The 21,643-nt window shown below is 39.0% G+C and overlaps 1 protein-coding gene across 43 annotated transcripts in view; it reads left to right on the top strand.

The window, feature by feature from the left end:
• The window catches only part of SVIL (supervillin), a 133,041-nt gene extending 113,500 nt beyond the window's left edge, over positions 1-19,541 (top strand). For all 43 annotated transcript variants that reach the window (XM_085564412.1, XM_085564546.1, XM_085564538.1 and 40 more), the window contains 20 exons: positions 3,232-3,315; positions 3,398-3,484; positions 4,539-4,716; positions 4,938-5,110; positions 5,983-6,138; positions 6,894-7,030; positions 7,547-7,694; positions 7,818-7,963; positions 8,782-8,957; positions 9,058-9,202; positions 9,699-9,975; positions 11,605-11,756; positions 12,942-13,047; positions 13,867-14,074; positions 14,882-15,015; positions 15,675-15,830; positions 16,233-16,376; positions 17,078-17,199; positions 17,978-18,133; positions 18,260-19,541. In XM_085564412.1, the coding sequence (XP_085420538.1) occupies positions 3,232-3,315; positions 3,398-3,484; positions 4,539-4,716; positions 4,938-5,110; positions 5,983-6,138; positions 6,894-7,030; positions 7,547-7,694; positions 7,818-7,963; positions 8,782-8,957; positions 9,058-9,202; positions 9,699-9,975; positions 11,605-11,756; positions 12,942-13,047; positions 13,867-14,074; positions 14,882-15,015; positions 15,675-15,830; positions 16,233-16,376; positions 17,078-17,199; positions 17,978-18,133; positions 18,260-18,346 (2,972 nt within the window). In that variant the 3' untranslated portion in view covers positions 18,347-19,541. The remainder of the gene's footprint in view (positions 1-3,231; positions 3,316-3,397; positions 3,485-4,538; positions 4,717-4,937; positions 5,111-5,982; positions 6,139-6,893; positions 7,031-7,546; positions 7,695-7,817; positions 7,964-8,781; positions 8,958-9,057; positions 9,203-9,698; positions 9,976-11,604; positions 11,757-12,941; positions 13,048-13,866; positions 14,075-14,881; positions 15,016-15,674; positions 15,831-16,232; positions 16,377-17,077; positions 17,200-17,977; positions 18,134-18,259) is intronic.
• Positions 19,542-21,643: the final 2,102 nt, after the last annotated feature.

Genomic DNA, 21,643 nt, shown 5'->3' with positions numbered 1-21,643 from the left:
CTCTTGAATTCAGTCACTGTTTCCAGATCTAATCATTCTTCTGAAGTGGACAGGAGTCTCTGAAGGCTGAACATGGTAGAAATGCAGCTGTTCACACAGCATGCCTGGGAAGATGATAGCTTTGGGAGGAAGGCACCTATACTGAACTTTTGTGCTTAATGAGTACTAGGTTTTGGGTTGTTACAAGGACTTGATTATTAAACACAAAAACAATGAACCTTGAATTAAAAAAAAACCTTGTAGGGCTAGCACAATACTGCAACAGGAGTAATTGCTTGCAATCCAAACCATAATCTGTTGGCAGAAAAACAGATAAACAGTATTAGAAATTACCTCTGTTAGTAACATATTTTAGCTGCTTAGCTGCTGCTTACATTTTACATAATTTTGCTGCTAGAAATGACAGTTGGTCACTATTTACAGAGTAACCCTTCTTGGAGGGTCACCAAGTAAAGCTGTTTAGTTGTCCACAGACCTGCTCTTTGCCTTTTTTTTTTTTTTTTTTTTTTGCAAATAGATTGGTCTTTGGACAGGAAAAGAAGGTAGTAGCATTTGCTCTTTCTAATAAGAAAAACAATTATCTTGAAAGGATCTCTTTAGGTGCTATGATGATTCTTTTGAAGAAGCAAGGTGATGCAATGACAATGAAATCAATAAAAGTAGCTGAAGTGGGATTTTAGTTACATGCCTACTGGTTTATATCCTGAAAGAATAAATTATTATGAGTTTTTAATTTAAGAGATTATGAGAAAGCAATGCAAAATAATATTTTATTACACATGTTATATGCATGTGCACAGATGCTGTATTTTAATTACTTCTTATGGCTGAAAATTATTCAGTCCTAATTGGAAGATGATCCTTTCCTAAGCAGTTGTCAGTGTGGTCTTGTGGATTATGTGCTGGTAGAGCTGCTTAAGAGCTGTGTCCTCTTGAGTGTATCTCGAGGAAGGCTTTACCCATTGACTTAAAACCTGCTGGAATTTTGAGTCTCTTAGGTAACAGGGGAAAAATTGCTTGTGGAAAAGCTACCTAGTTATATTACAAATTTAACTTGGAGTTTAACAATTATGACAATTATGTTGCTACAACTTGCAGTAAAGGTATTGGAAACATGTTTAGTGTATGTTCTCCCAGCACAATATTGGTTTAATCTGATCAAAATAACTAAAGGCTTAAACTTACATGGCTCAGTAATTAGTAAGCTATGGCTAAGTGGAAAATAGATAATAGAGAAACATGTAAATGTCTATTTCCCCATCTACTGAAAGCCTAGGCAGCAAAAGTTAATAGGTGCAATTGTTTGCGTCAGTATGCTTTTCTACCTAATAAAATCTAGGACTCCAATAGAGTGCAGTTCTCTTATTAGAGCAGTGTAGATTCACATGAAAAACTAAAGCTAAAAAATCCATCCTTATTTTTTCCACTGGGTCCAGAATGAATTGCTTTATGATAGTTACTGAAAAGGATGGAGGAGAGTATAACAAAAGGAGAGGGTAGTGCTTGATACGGTGGAGACTCTAACTTCCATTTCTACTTCAATTTCCATGTATTCTTAAAAACCCAAAGGGGCCTGGGAAATCCAGGGACAGCATTCACAAATCAGATACATCCTGTTACATCTATTAATAGAGATGTGCTTAAATTTTAAAAAGGGGGTAAGCGGGTGGTAGAGGTGATCATGGTTACTTCCCTGCTAAACGTATCTTTTTGTTCAGAACACTTCCATGTATTTAAATGCTTAAAATGTAGCTTGTGGTACCCCTGGAAGCTAAAATGTAGAGTGAATGAACTGCTGCTATCTTGGAGCAAAATTATTGTATTCCAGAGAAAGCCTATATCTTGTGTTATCTTGCTGTGGGAATCCAGGGCTTCCCTTTGGCTGCCCTGGCTGCCCTGGGACCCTGGCAGGGGTCAGGAACCCCCCTGGACAGAGCCCCCAGAGACACTGTCTGTGATCTCTGTCCATGGAAAAGAGTTTTCAATCTTACAGGATGAATTACAAGCTCGGAGTGTTTGATATAAGTAATAATTAAGTGTGGCATGGGTGCAAAAGTAAAATTTTAGGATTCTAGATTAGGGGTCTAAAGGGGACAAGATGGAGGAAATTGGGTGTGTCTTGTCCTTTTTCTCCTTCTTCATGCCCTCCATGTCTCACTGTGGTGTTGGCATTTTTCTGTTGGTTTAGGCTGGGGACACACTGTCCAACGTAGGTGACAGATATTGGCACGTTATTGTAAATCCAGCTCAGGGAGTTTCTGGTATTTAATGTTTGTAACATCCCACTGAGGGCAGAGCCCCACACGCTGCCCTGCAGGACAGATCTGCAGCAGGGCAGCAGAACATGTTAGAGATAAACAGAATAAACAACCTTGAAACCAGCACAGACGAATTATGACTTCTTGGGCAACGGGGCAGAAAGACAGAGACTTTCTACAATCTCAGAATCATCAATACCTCAGATTCTGACAGCTTGCTAAGAGACACTTGGAAATGAAGCTTTTTTCTTGTAAATGGGTGGGTTTTTGAGGCTACTGTTGATTAAAGGAGCAGGCAGGCCCCTTTGCTGTGGGGAACGCTGGGCTCCAGGACGGTTTGGATGAATGGAGACGAGAGATCTCTGAAGGCTGCTCTTAGGATATCAGGTTTATTAGGGATGGAGAAAGGTCTTGCTTGGAGCTGCCAGATGCAGCACGTGGCGAGGCTTGAGAGGATGAGGGAGGGGAGAGACGGGGTAGAGAGGATGCTCTAGGAGAGGGGAGGTTCCAAGAGGAGGGGAAGATCCAAGAGGGCGTCCAGCCCCTCAGAGACCCCTTATCAGGGGGCTTCAAGGTGGGCTGGAACAAGACTTGGGCCAATGGGGTTACAGGTACTTGATGTTTCAGGGGAGGGTTACAGGTGTGGGATGAACCATACATTTTGGGGGTTGAGGTGTAACAGTCTATTTGACTTTTGGACTTATTTGTAGGTAAGGGTATTGTCCAGCCAGGAGGGGGGATTGTTTTTATCCTGGCTGTACTATTGTAAATCTTTTGCCAGACCATTATATTTATCCATCCTTTCCAACACTTTGCCATCTCTAATACAATGGCTGGGGAGGCTGGGGAAGTGTGCTGGCCTCTAGGAAATAGCCAGACTCATCTGCTTTCCCCAAAGAGCTTCTCTATTGTCACTGTTGGAAACACAGGCTGACTCATGGCTGCATTTTCTATGTTCTGTGTCCCTGTGCAGGCCTGGCTTCTCCAAGTGCACTAACACCAGTAGCATCCCCTTTCCGGCAAAAGTCCACCACTCCAGTTACAAAGCCCTTGGAAGGTAAGGAATAAAAATGGCTGAAATATGTTCAGGTTTATTTTCTTCCTGTCAATTAACAGGTTTTACTTTCTGGTTTGCTTAGAAATTGAAGCCAGGCCTGATATGCAGCTGGAATCAGATATGAAGCTTGACAAGTTGGAGTCATTCTTGGGAAGGTTGAATAACAAAGGTTGGTAGAGTTACGAAGGGTGGCAGTGTATCTGCTCTCTGACTTCAGGAAATTGATTGAAGCGCCCCTTAGTTAAAATATCTGGTAGCAGAAACTGAATATTTCTTTGCTCAGACTGCAGTTGCTGATAATTTTATTTTTGTGATTCAGTCTTTGCTAAATTTTAAGAAAAGCCTTTCACAATTTCAAGTGTACAGTAGAATAAATCACAGATGCCTAAATAACTTTCTTAATTCTCTAGAAACAATGTACACATCCTTTTGTAGAGCATAATTTCCTAAGAGCACACAGCCAGTCTGAACCACATTGCCATATACAGTGAAACATCTTTAAATGTAGTTGAGTCCTATTAAAATCAAAATAGGATACTAAGCTGCTCCCAAGCACAGTTTATTCCCTTTCCTGCTTTTTTGAAAATTGACTCTCTGTAGCAGCTCATCAGCTTCCCTGTACAGCCCATTGGCTATTTACGAAGCTCTCTAGAGTTGTCTGCTGTTTCCATCTCATATGTCTGTCCTCCATTTGAAAGACAAAAATCTTTATTACATCTTTATATAATTTGTAGTGTAACGGATATCATAAACAAAAGTTTTCACATTTCAGTACAGGAGGCAGCAGCGTAGGATAATGACTGTGCCACACTGACTAGTCTGAAGTAGTGACTTTTCCCCTTGTGATTCTAGATCTTTTCAAAGGCAGCAATTACACAGCTGGAGGCAAGATAAAATATACAAAACCTTAAAATGCTTGCATCACCATACTCTAGAAACTCAATTATAGCATCCAAGTTTTCCTTTATCCTTATTTCTCTACTATTTCGTATGATTATTGCATATGAGTAGCAGTTACACTGTTGTAATATTCTTTATCAACACACTTTTCTACCATCAATTTAAAAAAGCAGCACAAAAAAACACCAAGAAAAACCAAAATACCACCACCACACCGAAGAAAAAATTTACTCAGGCAACTACCAAGCAAGCCATGTTTTTCTTTTCTAGAGTTAGAAAATCTAGTATGGTTATTTATTGGGTGAGGTGTTTTTTTCCTGCAGTTTCTGGGATGCAAGAGACAGTGCTGACAGTTACAGGAAGATCTGTGAAAGAGGTGATGAAGCTGGATGATGATGAAACATTTTCCAAATTTTATCGCCATGTGGATTTCCCTTCCTCCTCAGTGCCTTTGGACCTTGATGAGGACTTTGATGCTATCTTTGATCCTTATGCACCAAAGTAAGAATTACTTTTTCCCCATTGTTTTGAATGCAGACACAAGGGCAGTGTTCAAAATGTTCAGCTCTGAATCGTCTTTTAGGTATCTTAGTACTGGGCATGTCCATTTCTTCTGAAATCATGCTCCTGCCTGAATTGAGGAACTGATCCTGATTTCTTGTCATTAGATGATTCTGCCTAGAAAAATTACCTGATGTTTATAAACAGTACTTGTTTTTCAGGTTGACATCTTCTGTAGCAGAGCACAAACGTGCAGTTAGGCCCACGCGCAGAGTCCAGTCCTCAAGAAACCCCCTGAAAATGCTTGCAGCAAGACAAGATATTCTTCATGAATATACTGAACAAAGACTGAATGTTGCCTTCATGGAGTCAAAGCGAATGAAAGTAGAAAAAAGTAAGCTAGCAGGATGATTTGAACAAGACACCATCTTGCCTTTTTAATTAAAAAAAAATCCCAATGTAAAAAACAGAACCGAAGGAAGGGAATGTATTCTCTGAGTGGCAATAAATTGATTGAGGTATAAGGTGAAATGTAGACTGTCTAGGAGGCCTGGAGAGAAGGGCATGTGTGATTTCCTCAGGGAAAGCTACCTATAGCCACCTCTTGTACATAGATTTAATTATTTATTTTTAGCACAGTGACCTTGTGCAGAGAGAGAGAGCTATGATGCCTGCAGGGTGAGCACAGGAGATCAAGGAAAGCAGATCCAATTTCATCATGCTGGGGTGAGAGTTGGCAAGTGTAGATGAATTTTTGGTCAGATACAATGGCCTCAATTTTGGGTCTTTATTTTCTCTTAGAAAGTGGAATTAGCCTTCTTGACTCCTTATGATTAATTTCTATAAAGGATCAGTGCTTTGTGGCAGGGTTTACATGGTGTTTTACTTGTGAAGTTGCTTTCTCCTGACAACCAGATAGATAGCAAAAGCATAATTATAAAATTTATTCAAAGATTTATCCAGCCACTCTTACATTTTGGGGTACAAGTTTTACTTACTACATTTGAGTAAAGAAAGATCATCTTTAACTATTAATTGTATTGATGAAAAGGCTAGCTATATATGTAATACTTTGTTGCCATCTCATGAGAAGAATTTCCCTGAAATTCACAAAGTATCTTGTCTTGTCTTTAGTTGCTATAGACAAAAAAAGAAACTAGAAATAATGGGCAGAAATTATTTTCTTAATGCAACAATCAAATTTTTAATTATAATTTTGTTATTGTTTATGTCTGTCTTTTCCTCCAATTTCTTTTTATGTACAAGTGTCTACGAATTCAAATTTCTCAGAAGTAGCCCTTGCTGGCCTGGCAAGCAAAGAGAACTTCAGCAACATTAGCCTGCGGAGTGTTAATCTAACAGAGCAAAACTCTAACAACAGTGCTGTGCCATACAAGAAGCTAATGCTCCTGCAAATTAAAGGTATGCTATGCTGGAACTGCTTTTACTTTCCATAAATAATAGGCTGAATGTAACATGTGAGAGTTGCTACCACATTTAGATGTTTAACTTGTTCTAAATCTTCAGGATTTATGTCCAAAACCTGAAAAAATAAGTGGTAATTGTGTAAAAAAAGTTAAACCTTACAAACATTGGTCCACTGGTGTGTGTTTCCCAAAGAGAAAATAGAATATTTCCCATATTCTGGCTACCCCAGTAAAATTTTTTAATTGTCCCGTTCTTCCAGTGCTCAATATAATTTGGAAATGACATGACAGTGTTCTTGCTCTACTTACCCTTAAGGGCATAGTAACATATCTGATTCTGAAAATAGCTAGGTTTTGGGAAGAAAAATTCTTAAAATTCTTAAATTCTTAAAACTTTTTATTGCCTACAGAAATTGTGCTATGACTTCACTTAAGCAAATGTAAAAGGTTCTGGGATTTTGCTGCTGTCTGCCATTTACTTAATTCATTTCTTTTCAGAAGGACACAGAGTTGTTAAAGCAAGAACAGGAAATAATAGAAATATTAGTTGATAGGAGACAACATTTATTTTGTTTTCTGTGAGTAAACTTTTTTTCCACAGTAGTAGTCTTTTAATTATTCTTAAACAGTCTGTTTCCACATATTTTGCTACATGTGCTGGGATTGTTTGTGTTTCATTCAAAACAAATTAGATCGTGGCATTTGATAGTAGTGGTTGAAGGAATATAATTAGCTTTGTTTTCTCTTTAGGAAGAAGACATGTTCAAACAAGATTAGTTGAACCAAGAGCCTCATCACTGAACAGTGGAGACTGTTTCCTGTTGTTAACTCCACATTTGTGTTTCTTGTGGGTAGGAGAGTTTGCAAATGTCATAGAAAAAGCAAAGGTCAGTACTGTTGTGAGGTTTTATTTATTATTTATTTTTAGAACCTTTGCCATATATGTCTGATAAAATTGAGCCTTAGTGCCAATTTTCTCAAAAAGTGGCATGTAACTGATAGTCCGTGACAGGGAGATACGCAGGATTCCTGAAAATATGTTTTAGGTCATGCACTGAATGAAAGCTGATATTTGTGAAGGAGTGTATAGTTTGTGAAGCTGCAAGAGAAAAAAGGATATCCTCAGGATACAGACTGAACTAAAAAAAAAAATAGTCTGAATTGCAGGATGTCCTTTTCATTCCTATGTCCACTGAGAGCAGTCTTGCTTTAAGGCAAATGAAAGAATGAATGCATTTCTGTAACATTTCTTCTAATGTCTGTTTATTTAGTGCAATAAATAATAATAGTTTATTCTGCTATTTGCTGTATTATTTCTCATTTGCCTTCTCTCTGAGCAAGAATATTGCACAAGTATTCCAAAGACTTAAGCAATCCTGTTCAGATAACTGTTAATCTCTTAGGCTTCAGAACTTGCAACTTTAATTCAGACAAAGAGGGAACTTGGCTGTAGAGCTTCTTATATACAGACTATAGAAGAAGGAATAAATACCCATACCCACGCAGCCAAAGACTTCTGGAAACTCCTTGGTGGACAGACAAATTACCAGTGTAAGCATTGTTATAGTTACAGTATCTGATGCTCTACCACAATGAAATAGTAGAGTTGGTTCTCTTTAGTAAAGATAATTGGAGGTTAATTTTTTTGTTATTTTTGACAATCTTTCCCTTAAGCTGCTGGAAGTCCTGAAGAAGATGAAATGTATGAAGCCGCAATAATAGAAACAAATTGCATTTACCGCCTCGTAGAGGATAAACTCATTCCTGAGGATGACTACTGGGGAAAGGTGCCAAAATGTACCCTGCTACAACCAAAAGAGGTATTGTGCCATTTACTGCTCCTCTGGTAGGTGCAGGAACATGCAGCTGCTAATGACTTGCAGTAACTGCAAATGCTTGTGGAGAGGATCGCTGAAAGCTGGATCCTCTGTGTTTCTGAAAGGCTTCTGCATTGCTGTCTAGAGTGTGCTGCAAGGTCTCAAGAAATTAGTTCACATTATCTTCAAAGTAAAATACCATTTTAGGATGTGTAAATCTTTTTTTGTCAACAGTGGCTTACCCCAGAGTAATGAAGTGCAAAACAAGTAACACTTGGGAAAAACAAAACAAAATAAAGCTTGCTTTTATTTCTATCCCTAGCTGACTTTTCTTCTTCCAACAACCATTGCACCCATCTAAGTCAGAATGAGAACAGACTTCTAAAATGAGGACATGATGCATTTTCTTGAAAGTGTTGAAGTCACTGCCTTTTTGCCTTTGTGTTCTGTCAGCCTTCCCTGGCAGTAGGACAAGGCATAGGTCTAAATGTCAGAGAAAGCTGCTGAAACTGGATAGCTATCAGTCATGCCACAGAACCAGATTTGTAGCAGTAAGAGCTCTCTGATCTGCTAGTGACTTCAGCTATCTAATGATACACCTTACAGCATCCCCCCTGTTTGCTTCCAGTCATCCTCAGAAGCTGGACATCACAATGCAGACCATTGGCCTCTCCTTACTTGCATTGCAGTGCTACTTGTTAGTGTCACTGAAGAAACTCATATTTGGAGTAGTTTCTGTTCAGCACAAGGAAACTGGAGGATCAGGGTATCACCTAACCTAATGGTAGATGGATTATTTTGTTGTTTGGTTTTGATTTTAGGTGCTGGTGTTTGATTTTGGCAGTGAAGTGTATGTATGGCATGGAAAAGAAGTTACTTTGGCACAAAGAAAAGTGGCATTCCAGCTGGCAAAACACTTGTGGAATGGCACCTTTGACTACTCCAATTGTGATATAAATCCTCTGGACCCCGGAGAATGCAATCCCCTCATACCCAGGTATTGTAACTCAAATTTAGTCTAATTGCAGATACATCGTTTTCTTGCCCTCTTTTCACAGTGTTTAATTTGATTCTATATCTTTTGTTCCATTGCACAGAAAGGGACAAGGGCGCCCAGACTGGGCTGTATTTGGCAGACTCACAGAACATAATGAGACAATATTGTTCAAAGAAAAATTTCTTGATTGGACGGAACTGAAGAAACTCAATGAGAAGAATTCTAGTGAATCCCTTCACCAGAAGGTGCATATAATAAGCATGCTAGGTATTTCAAACTAGATGACTTAGTTGGGATGGCAGCCAGGGAAGCTTGTGCTCAGGGATCAAGAGCACATTTTTTATATTGTGGGCTTTGACCTAGGGGTCAGAACATCACCTCCTACAGTGAACCCACAGAGTTATTTTATATTATTATTATTTATAGATGATAATATAATGATATGTTATATGTTGTTTATATGATAATGGTGGTAGTTGTTGTTGTTGTTGTTGTTGTTATTATTATTATTATTATTATTACTATTACTATTACTATTACTATTACTATTACTATTACTATTATTACTATTATCCAGGCAGCTCAATGAATACTGCTGAGGTGGCATTGACATGGCTTCAAATGATGACACGATACTCAAGTACTGAAATATGCAGGAGTCAAAATGTTTGACTGGAATTGTGGGGCAAGAAGAAAAAAATGCTGTGCTCAGAGAAATCTCTTCTCTGTGTTTTCTGACAGGAAGAATCCAGATCAGACTCTAAACCGTATGATGTCATGCGAATGGTAGCTGTGCCTCAAACAACTGTGGGCACGGTCTTGGATGGAATGAATATTGGCCGGGGTTATGGACTGGTAGAAGGAGAAGATGGGAGGCAGTTTGAAATTATCACTGCCTCTGTGGATGTCTGGCACATCCTGGAATTCGATTATAGTAGACTGCCTAAGCAAAGCATAGGGCAGTTCCACGAGGGAGACACATATGTGGTGAAGTGGAAGTACATGGTGAGCACTACAGGTTAGTGAACAATTCCATTTCTTCCTGCTGAAACATGCAGGAGTGCAGCTAAAACTCCTGCTGTTAGTGGTGAGATCCAGACCTAGATTTCCATAGATATGAGACAGTTTGAAAAGTTAGGGATGCTAATTTAGCCCCTCTAAGTCATTGAAATGTAAAGTTTCATATTTTGTTTAAAAGAAAGCAGTAGAAAATAAAGAAATTGTAGTTACTTTTGATACACCAGATGTAATGCTGTCCATCTCTGCTTTTACCCACCATTGGTGGAGTACATGTTCACAGGACAGTTCACTAAGCCAGAATTATGCCCACAGCTTAACACTAACATAATTAGGCATCTGAACTACTGGCACTGGTCTGAATGTCTTGCAAGAGAGGTAGGCTTTGGTGGTTATGGAGATCAATAACAATGACAGGAAAAGCTCTTGCCAGGTCATTGCCCTTGATATCCCTTTTGCTATTACTGGAAACCCTTTGATCTGGATTTGAGGCTCAGCAGTGTTCTGAGAGCAGCAGGCAAAGCCTGAGAATCAGTCAGCTCCATAAGGCCATTGGAACTCCCCCTTCTGGCACTGAACTAAGAATAGGTGGTTTTTGTGGTAAGTTAAAAACAAATAGTCTAAAACTGATTGTTCTAAATAGCAGTTTATTAAAGTCAGTTGAAAGCACCATGACAGTTATACAGCTTCAGGCTTTTAGCCAAAAAAATGTAGGTAGGTCTTAGGATCGTTGAGATCAGATACTGGCAAATCCAAGAAAAATACAAAAGCTTGTAAGTCTTGGGAGAAGTGGGTTACACTAGTACTGAACTATAAACAGACTTCTAATCCAAACGGATGAAAACATATTCCATCACTCCAAAACAGAATAAATTTTTATGTAAGAGGCAGTATTTTTATGGGCTGAATCTATAGATAAGAATGAAACCCATAAATTTTAAAATGAATAGTGTTTTGAATATTCTCAACTTGAAAAAAACAGGATGCTTTCTCCTAAGTGTTTCAGTTGGATGCTGCTCAGCACTGCTGGAATCAAGGCAGATGTTTTAACTTTTTTTTTTTTTTAATATGTTTTAAAACTCTTGGGGTTTTTAAAATCTTTAATTTAATTCTAACTGTTCATTCCCTATTCACTGTAAAAAGTGCAATATTCTGTAAGTGGATGTGTTGTGAATGTCACTTGTTGTAAATATTATTTCCTTATCATAACAACTAAATAACAACTCTTAAGAAAAACAAAAAAAACCAGCTACTCTCCTGCTGCCAAAGAACAGTGTGTAATGTGGAAAATCAGCCATAATGCACTCTTCTGGTAATATTACAAGACATGCCATTTCACATGCAAATTGGCTCAAATGCTGTCAGTTATTTTTCTCCAGATAGTACCAGGTCTTTCTACATCCCTTTCTTCAGTCAACATCTCTGCCTGTGGGCTTACATCCACCTGAGGAAACAATGCCAGCTCTGCATGGGGATGCTCTGGCTCGGAGACCTAATGTTCCTCCAATTGCACATTTTTTCTTTCCTGTTCTGGATGGGATAATGCTGAGCTGGCAGATGAGGTGAACCCATGTGCTGTTTAAACCTAGAGCCAGAATACTTTCTTCAGCATGTGCTCTCTGTTTCACAGTTGGAAGCAGACAAAAAGGAGAGCAACAAGTACGGGCTGTTGGAAAAGAAAAATGTGTGTATTTCTTTTGGCAAGGAAGGCACTCCACAGTGAGTGAGAAAGGAACATCAGCACTCATGACAGTGGAACTTGATGAAGAGAGAGGAGCACAGGTGAGCTTCCTAGATGGCAGACCTGGTAAGATTTGCCTGTCTGGATAGTCATGAACAGCAAACAGGAATTATCTTTTTTGCCTCCTCCCTTTCTATAAGTGTGTTCTTGCCATTACAAGTTGTCAGACCTTAAAATTACTTTTGACATTATTCCAATTGCTAGAGACACGTAAGCTCCTTTATGGATTGTCATTCCCAAATGCTGCTTCTAAGGATATTTCTGAAAAAGGCTGAAGGAGAAGGTATTTTCTCCCTTCCCTGCAGGAATAGGTGAAGTACAGTTACACAGATTCATGCCATTCTTTCAAGTACATGTTTGGACAGCAGGACTTTCTTCCTAGTGCTAAGGAGAAGCACTTTCTGCAGGCCAAGGCAAAAAAATACTTTGGAAATTTTCAATTTGCTTCCTCTTTAATTACATATTCATTGCATTGTTTGCATAAATTCTAGCAAATGCAGTTTGAAGCTGAGAGGACAGGCTAATTTACTTTGTCTTTAGGCAGACTTAGGCTTTGCTGTTCAATGGGCTTCAATGTTACCAACATACAAGATGGGTGGTTTAAAGTTAGTTTCTGTACCTTGATCCTGCTTTAATTAGTTTTTTAATAGGAGCATAGAAATGACCAGCAAGACAGAAGTTCATAGAGGAGAAATATAAGGGCCCTTGATCAAGAGTGTGAGTCTCTGCAACATAGCTGATTTAGGAATTGGCTATATCAGTTTCATACTCCAAATGCAATGTTTAGTGAGCAAAGAACATACATATTATCATAGAAACCAGTTTTATAGCAATTTTTGAACCTACTTCAGTTCCTATGTTGTCTCCATAATGATTTTAGTGAACATCAGTCAAGGAGGACAGGTTCTGTAAATATTCATAAAATTCAAAAAATTGTTAGTTTAAACCAGTTTAAATTAAAGTTCATTTGGTATTCCATTATCCTTTGAAACTCAATTGTTTGATTCCAGCTAGAGGTTTCTTTTAATATACAGGCCACATATGGAACCCATTGCATGCTGATGTATGGTAATTTAAATAATAGTCAGCAGTTGTAAAGTAGAAGGAAAGCCATCTTTGTGGGTGGCCATAACTATATAATTTTTAATAATCCATAGAGACCAGCTTTCCTGAGTCTGTATACTTGCTTTATTTTTTTAATGAAGAGTGGTGCTTTCAATTTCCAGGTACAAGTGCTTCAAGGGAAAGAACCACCATGCTTCTTGCAGTGTTTCCAAGGAGGGATGATTGTGCATGCTGGAAGAAGGGAAGAGGAAGAAGAAAATGCACAAAGTAAATTATTGTTAGTTAAGAGTTTCTGCCCCAAAATCCTTTTTTAGCTGTTGTGGAGGGCTTTGCATTCAGTCTCAACTACCCTACTCTGTAGGAAAGAAAAATGAATGCCATGAAACTCTTGAGACAACTTTGCAATGCTTTGTTTCAAGGTAGCCTTTTTCTTCTTTGGGCAGAGAATGGATTTTGTCTCCCTAGAGCATGTTGAATACTTGATTGTATTGATGTACATACAGGTTTTTTTTAGTTTGGTTTTACTTATGCCAAGTGCCCAGTTGCTTTAAAGTATGTTATTTTCTACCTAGTCTGGGGAAGAAAAGTGTTTTTATGAGCAGTTCTTCTGCTCCAAAGAAAGCTCTAAGGTTTTAATACCCTATCATTGCATTTTGTCACGTATTCATTGAATGCGGTTATTGAGGTAGGAGAATTTCAGTGGAAGTGTAGCTTGGAGATGCTCCCGTTTTCACTTGACTGTGACCTTATGTTCCTGAGGTCCAGGGGGGAAGAGGAGCTGAATAGGAGGACTACTGTATTTGTTTCCCTTCCTCACCATATGAAACAGCAGAATTTGACTCTTCTACTCTGTTAAGCTTGATACTTGTACTCTTTTAGCAGGGTTTTAGGAGGCATCTTTTCTGCACAGGGTTTCTGAAGTAATGCTAGCCAAATGTGGTGCTTAGCTAGTTCATTCTGTCACAATGTAGGCATGCAGTAGGTGAAATTCATCCAGTATGAGAACAGTTGTTCCAGAGCAGAGGTTTTGAATTTTCAGTCCCATGTGATTTTATAATAGTGCTGCACTGTTCCTGTCTGCTCCAGGTGATTGGAGGCTTTATTGCGTGCGAGGAGAAGTTCCCAATGAAGGAAACTTACTTGAAGTAGCATGTCACTGCAGCAGCCTGCGTTCCAGAACATCCATGATTGTCCTCAATATCAACAAAGCTCTCATCTACCTGTGGCATGGCTGCAAAGCACAGTCTCACACCAAGGATGTAGGAAGAACAGCAGCCAATAAAATAAAAGAACAGTGAGTGTCTGATCTGTATGTTGGAGATGATTATATAGACTACCAATTTACTTGAAATAGTCTTACTCAAAGAAAATTTGAAATAAATAAAGCTGTCCTCTAAGTACAAATGCAGCATGTGCATGTTTGGTCAGGAGGAGGAGTGAGGGTTGGTTTGGTAGAGTGGAGAAAACTCATATCCTGTCTGTAACTGCTTTCACTGGAGGCCAAATGCATTTATTAATAGACTCGTAGAATGGTTTAAATTGGAAGGGACCTTAAAGATCATATAACTCCAATCCCCCTGCCATGGGCAGAGATACCTTCCACTAGACCAGATTGCTCAAAGCCCCATCCAGCCAGGCCTTGAACACTTACAGGGATGGGGCACCCATCTTCCTCCTACTGTACTAATTACAGTTAAAACAAAGTCATTTTCCATTTCGAGTGAGATGCTAAACATCTGAATAGCAAATTAAAGTGCATTTTATAGGAGGACTAGAATTCAGGAAGGAAGAGGAAATTAACTTGGGAAAGCATGCAAGGAGGGCAGCAGCTATTACAAAAGCAGGCAGTGACAATCCTTACTGAGAACTCAGGTGAGAATCTCCTTCACTCTGGGAATGGGATCCAAATGCTACAAGAATAGCTGTTGAAATTCCCTGTCTTGTTTTCTGATAATTTTTCAAGGTGCCTGTGTTGGCATGAAGTGTACAACAAGCCTGTAGGATACTTTTGGGGTCCACTAATGCGAGTGGCCAGCAGGTTTGTGTTAGCTGTGTTTGGGGCAGGAGCAATAAGGGTTCACTCTTCCTTTGTGTCTGGTAGGTGTCCGCTGGAGGCAGGGCTGCACAGCAGCAGCAAGGTGACGATTCATGAATGTGATGAAGGGTCAGAGCCCTTGGGATTCTGGGACGCGCTGGGGAGGAGAGATCGGAAGGCCTATGACTGCATGTTGCAAGGTAGACCTGCCTTCCTGGATTTGGCACTCGTGTTTTACTCTACTAGCCTACGGTGTTGTCAGATTTAATGTGAAGTTTCCAAAGAATTTTTTGGTAGTTGAGTTCTTCAGAGAATTGCTTCCCAAAGTCTCACTCAGTTAAGTAATACTGTTCTAGAAGAAACGTACTGGAAAACCAAGTGTTTCATTTTGTTCTCCCCCGCTTCTGCTGCCCCTCTGTATTCAGGCAGCACAGAGCAATAGTTAACACTGTTATAATATATTTTGCTTCTCTTCTGAAGGGATTTAAGAGGCAGTTCTGCTCACATTTCCCATCCAGCCTTTGCTTTGAAACTGCCAACAAAGGTAGCAGGGGAATTGATTTACCAAGTGGAAAATTTGTCAGCTAACTCTGTGATGAGCTTGCTTCACTTAAGCTGCAAAACAGCGGGTTATGAAATGGCTGATAGTAACTAAACAGGATCAGATTCAGACTGATGGCAGCCAGCCACTCAGCTCCACTTCTTTACAGCTGTTGCTAGTTCCTCAAGACATCTGGTTGTCTTTCCTCATTTCTCAAAACCCAAAAAAATGACAGTCAATTTTAAAGTGTACTGTTAGTTTTTACAATTAAGTCTAACATTTTTTGTTGTGACTCTTCTTAATTTTTATTCTTTAAAGATCCTGGAAAGTTTAATTTCACACCCCGCCTGTTCAGCCTCAGTAGTTCATCAGGAGAATTCTCAGCCACTGAGTATGTTTACCCTTCAAGAGACCCTACTGTCATCAATTCCATGCCATTCTTGCAAGAGGATCTTTACACTGCCCCACAGCCAGGTATGTGCTTTAAAATATTTAAGTAACAAGAAAACAGATGACTGTATCTTGAATTGGGCAGTGTCTCAGTAATTGTAAACACTTTTTACTTGATATCTCAGGAAAATGCGTGCATGTGATGCTTATACAGTACTAAGCAATAATAGTAATTTTTCCATGATGAAGATGCTGAGAAATAATCAAGTGTATGTATGTATGCCAGAAGCTTGCTGTAAAAATACATTGTTTATATCAGAGAATCAAAGTCCAGCTGAAGTTTAGCTGGATAATTAACAAAGGGATTGGTAAAATGTGAAATGATCCTGTTGTGATACTGACAAGCATGTAAGACTGGGGCTGTTCACAGGATTACAAAAACTAGTAAGTAGCTAATTATGGATTCGTTATTTTCTGATTGTGTAGCACTCTTCCTTGTTGACAATCACCGTGAAGTGTACCTGTGGCAAGGCTGGTGGCCTGTGGAGAACAAAATCACTGGATCAGCTCGAATCAGGTGGGCGACAGACAGGAAATGCGCCATGGAGACAGTGCTCCGGTACTGCAAAGGTAACAGACTGCTGTGCCCAGCTGCTCTGAGTGTGTCACACCTGTCCACACTTGTATCCTGAGCTCAAAGGTGCTCCCCCAATGTTATCAATAAAAACAGCTTATTTGAAGATACATTCCTCACTCTTTCTTAGCAAACCATTTGTCTAGTAGCAGCGTTGTTGCCAAATTGCCGAGATATACTCTACTGACTCCGCTCTCAGTGGAAAGGCTTTATTTATTGTGTTGCACCTCAGAATCACAAGTTAACAGTTTAAATATTCTCACTTTAGCCTCCAAGCTTAAGCTTAGTTGGTTGTTGGCAGGACACTTCTGCTGAGCATACCAGAAGGTTTCGTTTACCTGAATTTGGCTAATTTCTGACCATCACACTCTGCTTACTCTATTCTAAGTCTGCTTTTGTAAGACAAGAAAGGCATTGGGTTAGAAGTAGCTGTTGGGGATTTTCAGCATATATGTTTTAATCTTTGCAGTCAGATACAATAAAAGACAGGTGTAACAATACTGGAAAACATGTTAAAAGTTCCCATATTAATTAAAAATAAATTCTGGAAAATTTATTCTTTCTGTCTTAAGCTGCTTCAGCATTTCAGAAAAATTAAATACCCTTAGGAAGTAACATTGAAGAGTGGGTGAGATTGCAAAATACTGTACCTTCTGTAATTTCTCCCTCCTTTTTTTTGTATTTTGACTGTTTTTAGGAAAAAATGTAAAGAAGCCCCCAAAATCCTATTTAATTCATGCTGGCCTAGAGCCTCTGACATTCACTAATATGTTCCCAAGTTGGGAGCACAGGGAAGACATCGCAGAGATCACGGAAATGGTAAATATTTTCATTGGATAATCTGTTTCCTATTGCTAGTAATTGTGTCTTGTGTTGTCAATATCATTGGTTGTTTCCACTGTCAAGCCCTAAGATCCAGAGGATAAACTTAGAAACACAGTTCAGGAGCCTGCACAGGGGCAAAAAATCCCAACACCACAGCTAAATTCTGACTGGGAGTGTGTATATCAGAGGCATTGCTTTCTTATTTTTCTTGTAACTTCTCATACTCTTTTTTTTGTGAAAAACAGAAGGAAAGTGTTACCTGAATCATCTCCTAGAAAGAGATGTGCTGGAGTTTGAGCTTAACAGAATAGCTGTTTCAGTCATGAAGCCATGTACATTTCTGGTCTGTTCCCCAGATTCGAAGTGCAGGGGAGCACAACACGTTTCAAAGCTGGCTCCAAGGACTTCATTACTGACTTCCTCACCTGGGATTCAGAGTCACAGCCTAATCACATGTGGCTGCTTTAAAAGCTTTCAATCAAGGGGCATCTCAAAGCAAATGACATTTTATGTTTTGTAAGTCTTCTGCAGCCATCTTTTGTAGAAAATGCTGGCTTCATGACTAAACACAGATGTCAGCCTTCAACTGAGATTTTGGGAGTACAGGATGTCCTTCTGCTGTGGAATTGTTGTAGGACAGATCTATTGGCCTCTGTGCACACCTGGACATACAGCTTTGTGCTCAGGCAGGGCAGGTTATCCCATGCAGATGGCCATGAGCACAGCTGATGCTTTCAGCATTGTGATCCTGTTCTCTGTTTTCTCCTTTCAGGATGCTGATGTTTCCAATCAGATAATACTTGTGGAGGACGTGCTGGCCAAGCTGTGTAAAACAGTGTATCCATTAGCAGATCTCTTAGCTAGGCCTCTGCCTGAGGGAGTTGACCCACTGAAGCTTGAAATTTACCTTTCAGATGAGGACTTTGAGGTAAGGAGAGAATAGGTGCACTGTTACTCTCTGCATCTATGCCTAACCATGCAAGACAGTAATTTTCTGGTTGTGCTACTCATCAGTTGTTTTTGATAACAGTACATCCTTTCATTTTAAATGCAGGTTGCATTAGAGATGACAAGAGAGGAGTACAATGCACTGCCATCTTGGAAGCAAGTTAACCTGAAGAAGGCAAAAGGACTTTTCTAAGCTGTGTTTATGGAAGTGAGCACTAAAGGGATGTCCACTCTCACTTTCTATGTCCTTTAGAAGAATTGTACCTTACATTTATTTACAGAGCAAATAAAAATAATCCAAAGTTATTAGTGACTACCTATCTGGAGGTGTGTAATATTATAATAAAAGGCCAAGAGAACTCTTTGAAAAGAATTAAATTTTGACTCTTAAAAGTGATGTGTTTAAGCTCTGTTCTCCTATGCACTTAAACAGTAGTTAATTGAGCTACTGCTGCAGGTGTCCTTTGGCTATATCCAATACTTGCCATTTTTGTTTTTAAAGAAGTTCTCTTTGTAAAGTGTTATTTTGTTAGTTTGTGGATTACAAAGAATTTATATTTATATAAACACATAGAACATGTATTTAACAATGCAATATGTATTCACTTTCAAGACTTCCATGTCAAAACTACAGAAAAGTAGCTGGATGGCAGTTGCTTGTACTGAATTAGCTATACCACCAATATGTATCTCCTTTGCATTCTGAAAAGTTTCTCTTTGCAATAGTTAATGATTGTTCTCAGTGCTGCTTCAGGTGCTAAACCGAACAAAGCGTTTGTATTTATAGCATGGATTTCTTGAGAAACTATGCGAATCAACCTTTATACTTTATTATCCAAAAATGTATAGTGCCTTGTTTTTTGTGTACAGTTTATATACAAAAAAAAGATTGGTCTGCATTTTGAAGATGGCTTAGAACGGTCTTCTATGTTACTTTTATAACAGTAGAAATAAAAACATCTCAGTTTCTAATCCTTGTTGTAAACATTGAACATGTCTTTTGTGATATAAGAACCAAAAGTAAAAGCTTCTGAATAAACTCTTAGCGATACTCTGACTTGTCATTAATTTGTACTGTAACCTGTACTAGCATTAGAACCTTCCATAACATAGTATTTTCTCAAAATATTTTAACCTTTGATGTCTGTGGGTATTGTACAGAGTTATAATTTGAGAAGCAAATAATGTAGAAAACAATCAATGTATGAGATAAAGTTGGATAAAACTTTAATGCTGATTGTTGGAACATGTCAGTCACACAATTCTGTATTCTTTGAATTTCCCTGTTTTGTATACAAAACCAAAATTATTATGCTGGTTTTCAAAATTTGAAAAAATCTTTTCAACCTTTGTGCAATTGGGAGTAAAATTTGAATTTAAAATGAGAATTGTGTCTATTCTTTCAATAAGCACTGAAGATAAAATTGTTTTTACTCAGTTAATTAGGACATTGAATAGAATCTTTGAGTAAATATTTGCTTATGGTTTGAAATTTTTTTCAGGCATGTGGCATTTCTATAATAAGTTGTGTGGTTCTCCTCTGGTATCCTAGTGGGTTTCACATTTTCATTCCTGTTAGCTTTCCTTCTGTCCTGCAACCATTTAGAGCTGCTCATGGTACCTCGGGTTTTAGCTTTTCTTGGGGTGGTGCCTGTTGCTGCCTCTTGTCATTCTCCTAGGCCAAGGGACTTGAAGTGGGATTTTTGAATGTGTGAGGTGTGGATTTCTGCAAGATCTGCTATAAGTATTGCTCCATAGTTAAAGTGAATCTTGTTTTGACAGATGAGTCGGTAAGTCGTAACCAAGCCTTTAAGTAAATGAATTAAAAACGTAGAAATACACAACTACTATTCACCTGACATGAGATATTACAGGTGAATTTTCAGCACTGGAGTATTTCCTTTCATGTATGGGTTTCTGTCAAGAACTGAAATGAAATAAACCAAAAAAATGTTAGGTACAGTATTCAGAGCCAAAATGCTTCTTATACATGTGCCAGCAAAAAGCTGTTTAGATGCCAGTTCCTCAGAGATCCTCAGCTGCCTTCTGCATGTGATACACTGTTAGTTTGAAAATGCAGGGCTTTATAGCGACAAGTTTATTTTTCAAGTATTGAGAGGTTTCTAAAGTCACTGCAGTATTCATCTAAGCATTTTTGCACCCATATATTTTCCTCTTTCACCCTCCCTGGTGATAAAATCAAGCAGGTATTAGGTTTTGATTATTCATGTACAGTCTGTACCATGAGGGTAGCAGGTTCCTCTGTTTTGATTTTTCTCTCCAAGAGAGAGCTGATTTGCATAGCATGATTGACCTTGTTTTTCCTCTGGCAGGGTAGTATCATTTGCTTTTGTTTCTTGAAAACATTGTCAGTCCTTCAAGTGCTGCTGAAGGGCAACATTCACCCACCTCTTAAGCCTTTAGAATCTCAGCTGAAAGACAAGAAGAGCCAGCAAGAGGGCTGCAGGCACTGAAACAATTCACTGTTGTCAGATCTCAGAGTTCCTGTACATTTTACACTATTTTGTATCTAATGGTCCAGTTCCACGAGCCAGGACACAGAACCCAACTTTCAGTCTGGGTGCTTTGCTTATAACATTGCCTAGGAAAGCTTTAAGGTTATGCAGAAAATACTTTATTATCCATTATATACTTGTTACTTACCAAAATGCTTTCCTGAAATGTGAAGCTGACAGCAAAAAGCAAATCAGTGTAAGGCCTTAGACAGACCTGTAGATTATGCTTTAACTTTCTGCTACCTTCCCTATCCACTACAGCAACACCATTTACTGGTTTTAGAGCCCTGCACAGGAAATAGAGCTAAAACATGTCTTGTGTGAATAAGGAGACAGGGTTCATTTGCTTGCTTGCCTGGGTTGTCTAGTGTTCTCTGCTTGTTTGAAATAGACACCCAAGAACTCCATGTTTAGGCAAAGTTTCTGGTATAGGGAGTCTGCACATGAAAAAGATAGTACATTGAACATGGCATTCTGTGTTTTCTGTCAGTCCCATAGCTTTCAGGCTATTTCCTATGGTTTTAAACTGCTCCATCCCAACTCTTAAAACTATTGTTACTTGATTACACAATTATTCCTACCCACATAAGGATTTGTTAGCAGTGAAATGGGCTGGAAATGTGAATACATCAGTATGCCAAAACGGCAAATAAAATATTATGTCTGAAAAATCTGCTACCTGTATGCAGCAGCCAGAAGAGGAAAGAAAACCAAAGATGGGTAAAATGAGAAAAAAACAGAACTAATACTTAATTGTTTGGGAGAAGGTTCTTCTGTCCACCACTCCCACCAGTCTCCCAGCTGTGGACCCATGTGCAGAACTGGTGAAAGCTGATTCTGAGCTTCTCTGAAAGCCTGTGGTGCTTTTGTGAAAAGGGGCAGTGGCAGGCTGCTGTGGTGAGTCCCAGTGGTTGCACAGCCCTGCTGGGATAGAGGTTTCAACTGGTGGGACAAGCTCCCCACAACTCTGCTTG

This window comes from Lonchura striata, chromosome 2 (assembly GCF_050655825.1).
Source record: "Lonchura striata isolate lonStrDom1 chromosome 2, ASM5065582v1, whole genome shotgun sequence".
Taxonomy (NCBI): domain Eukaryota; kingdom Metazoa; phylum Chordata; class Aves; order Passeriformes; family Estrildidae; genus Lonchura; species Lonchura striata.
Note: the sequence above shows the minus strand (reverse complement) of the source record. Positions and strands in the feature narration are given on the sequence as shown.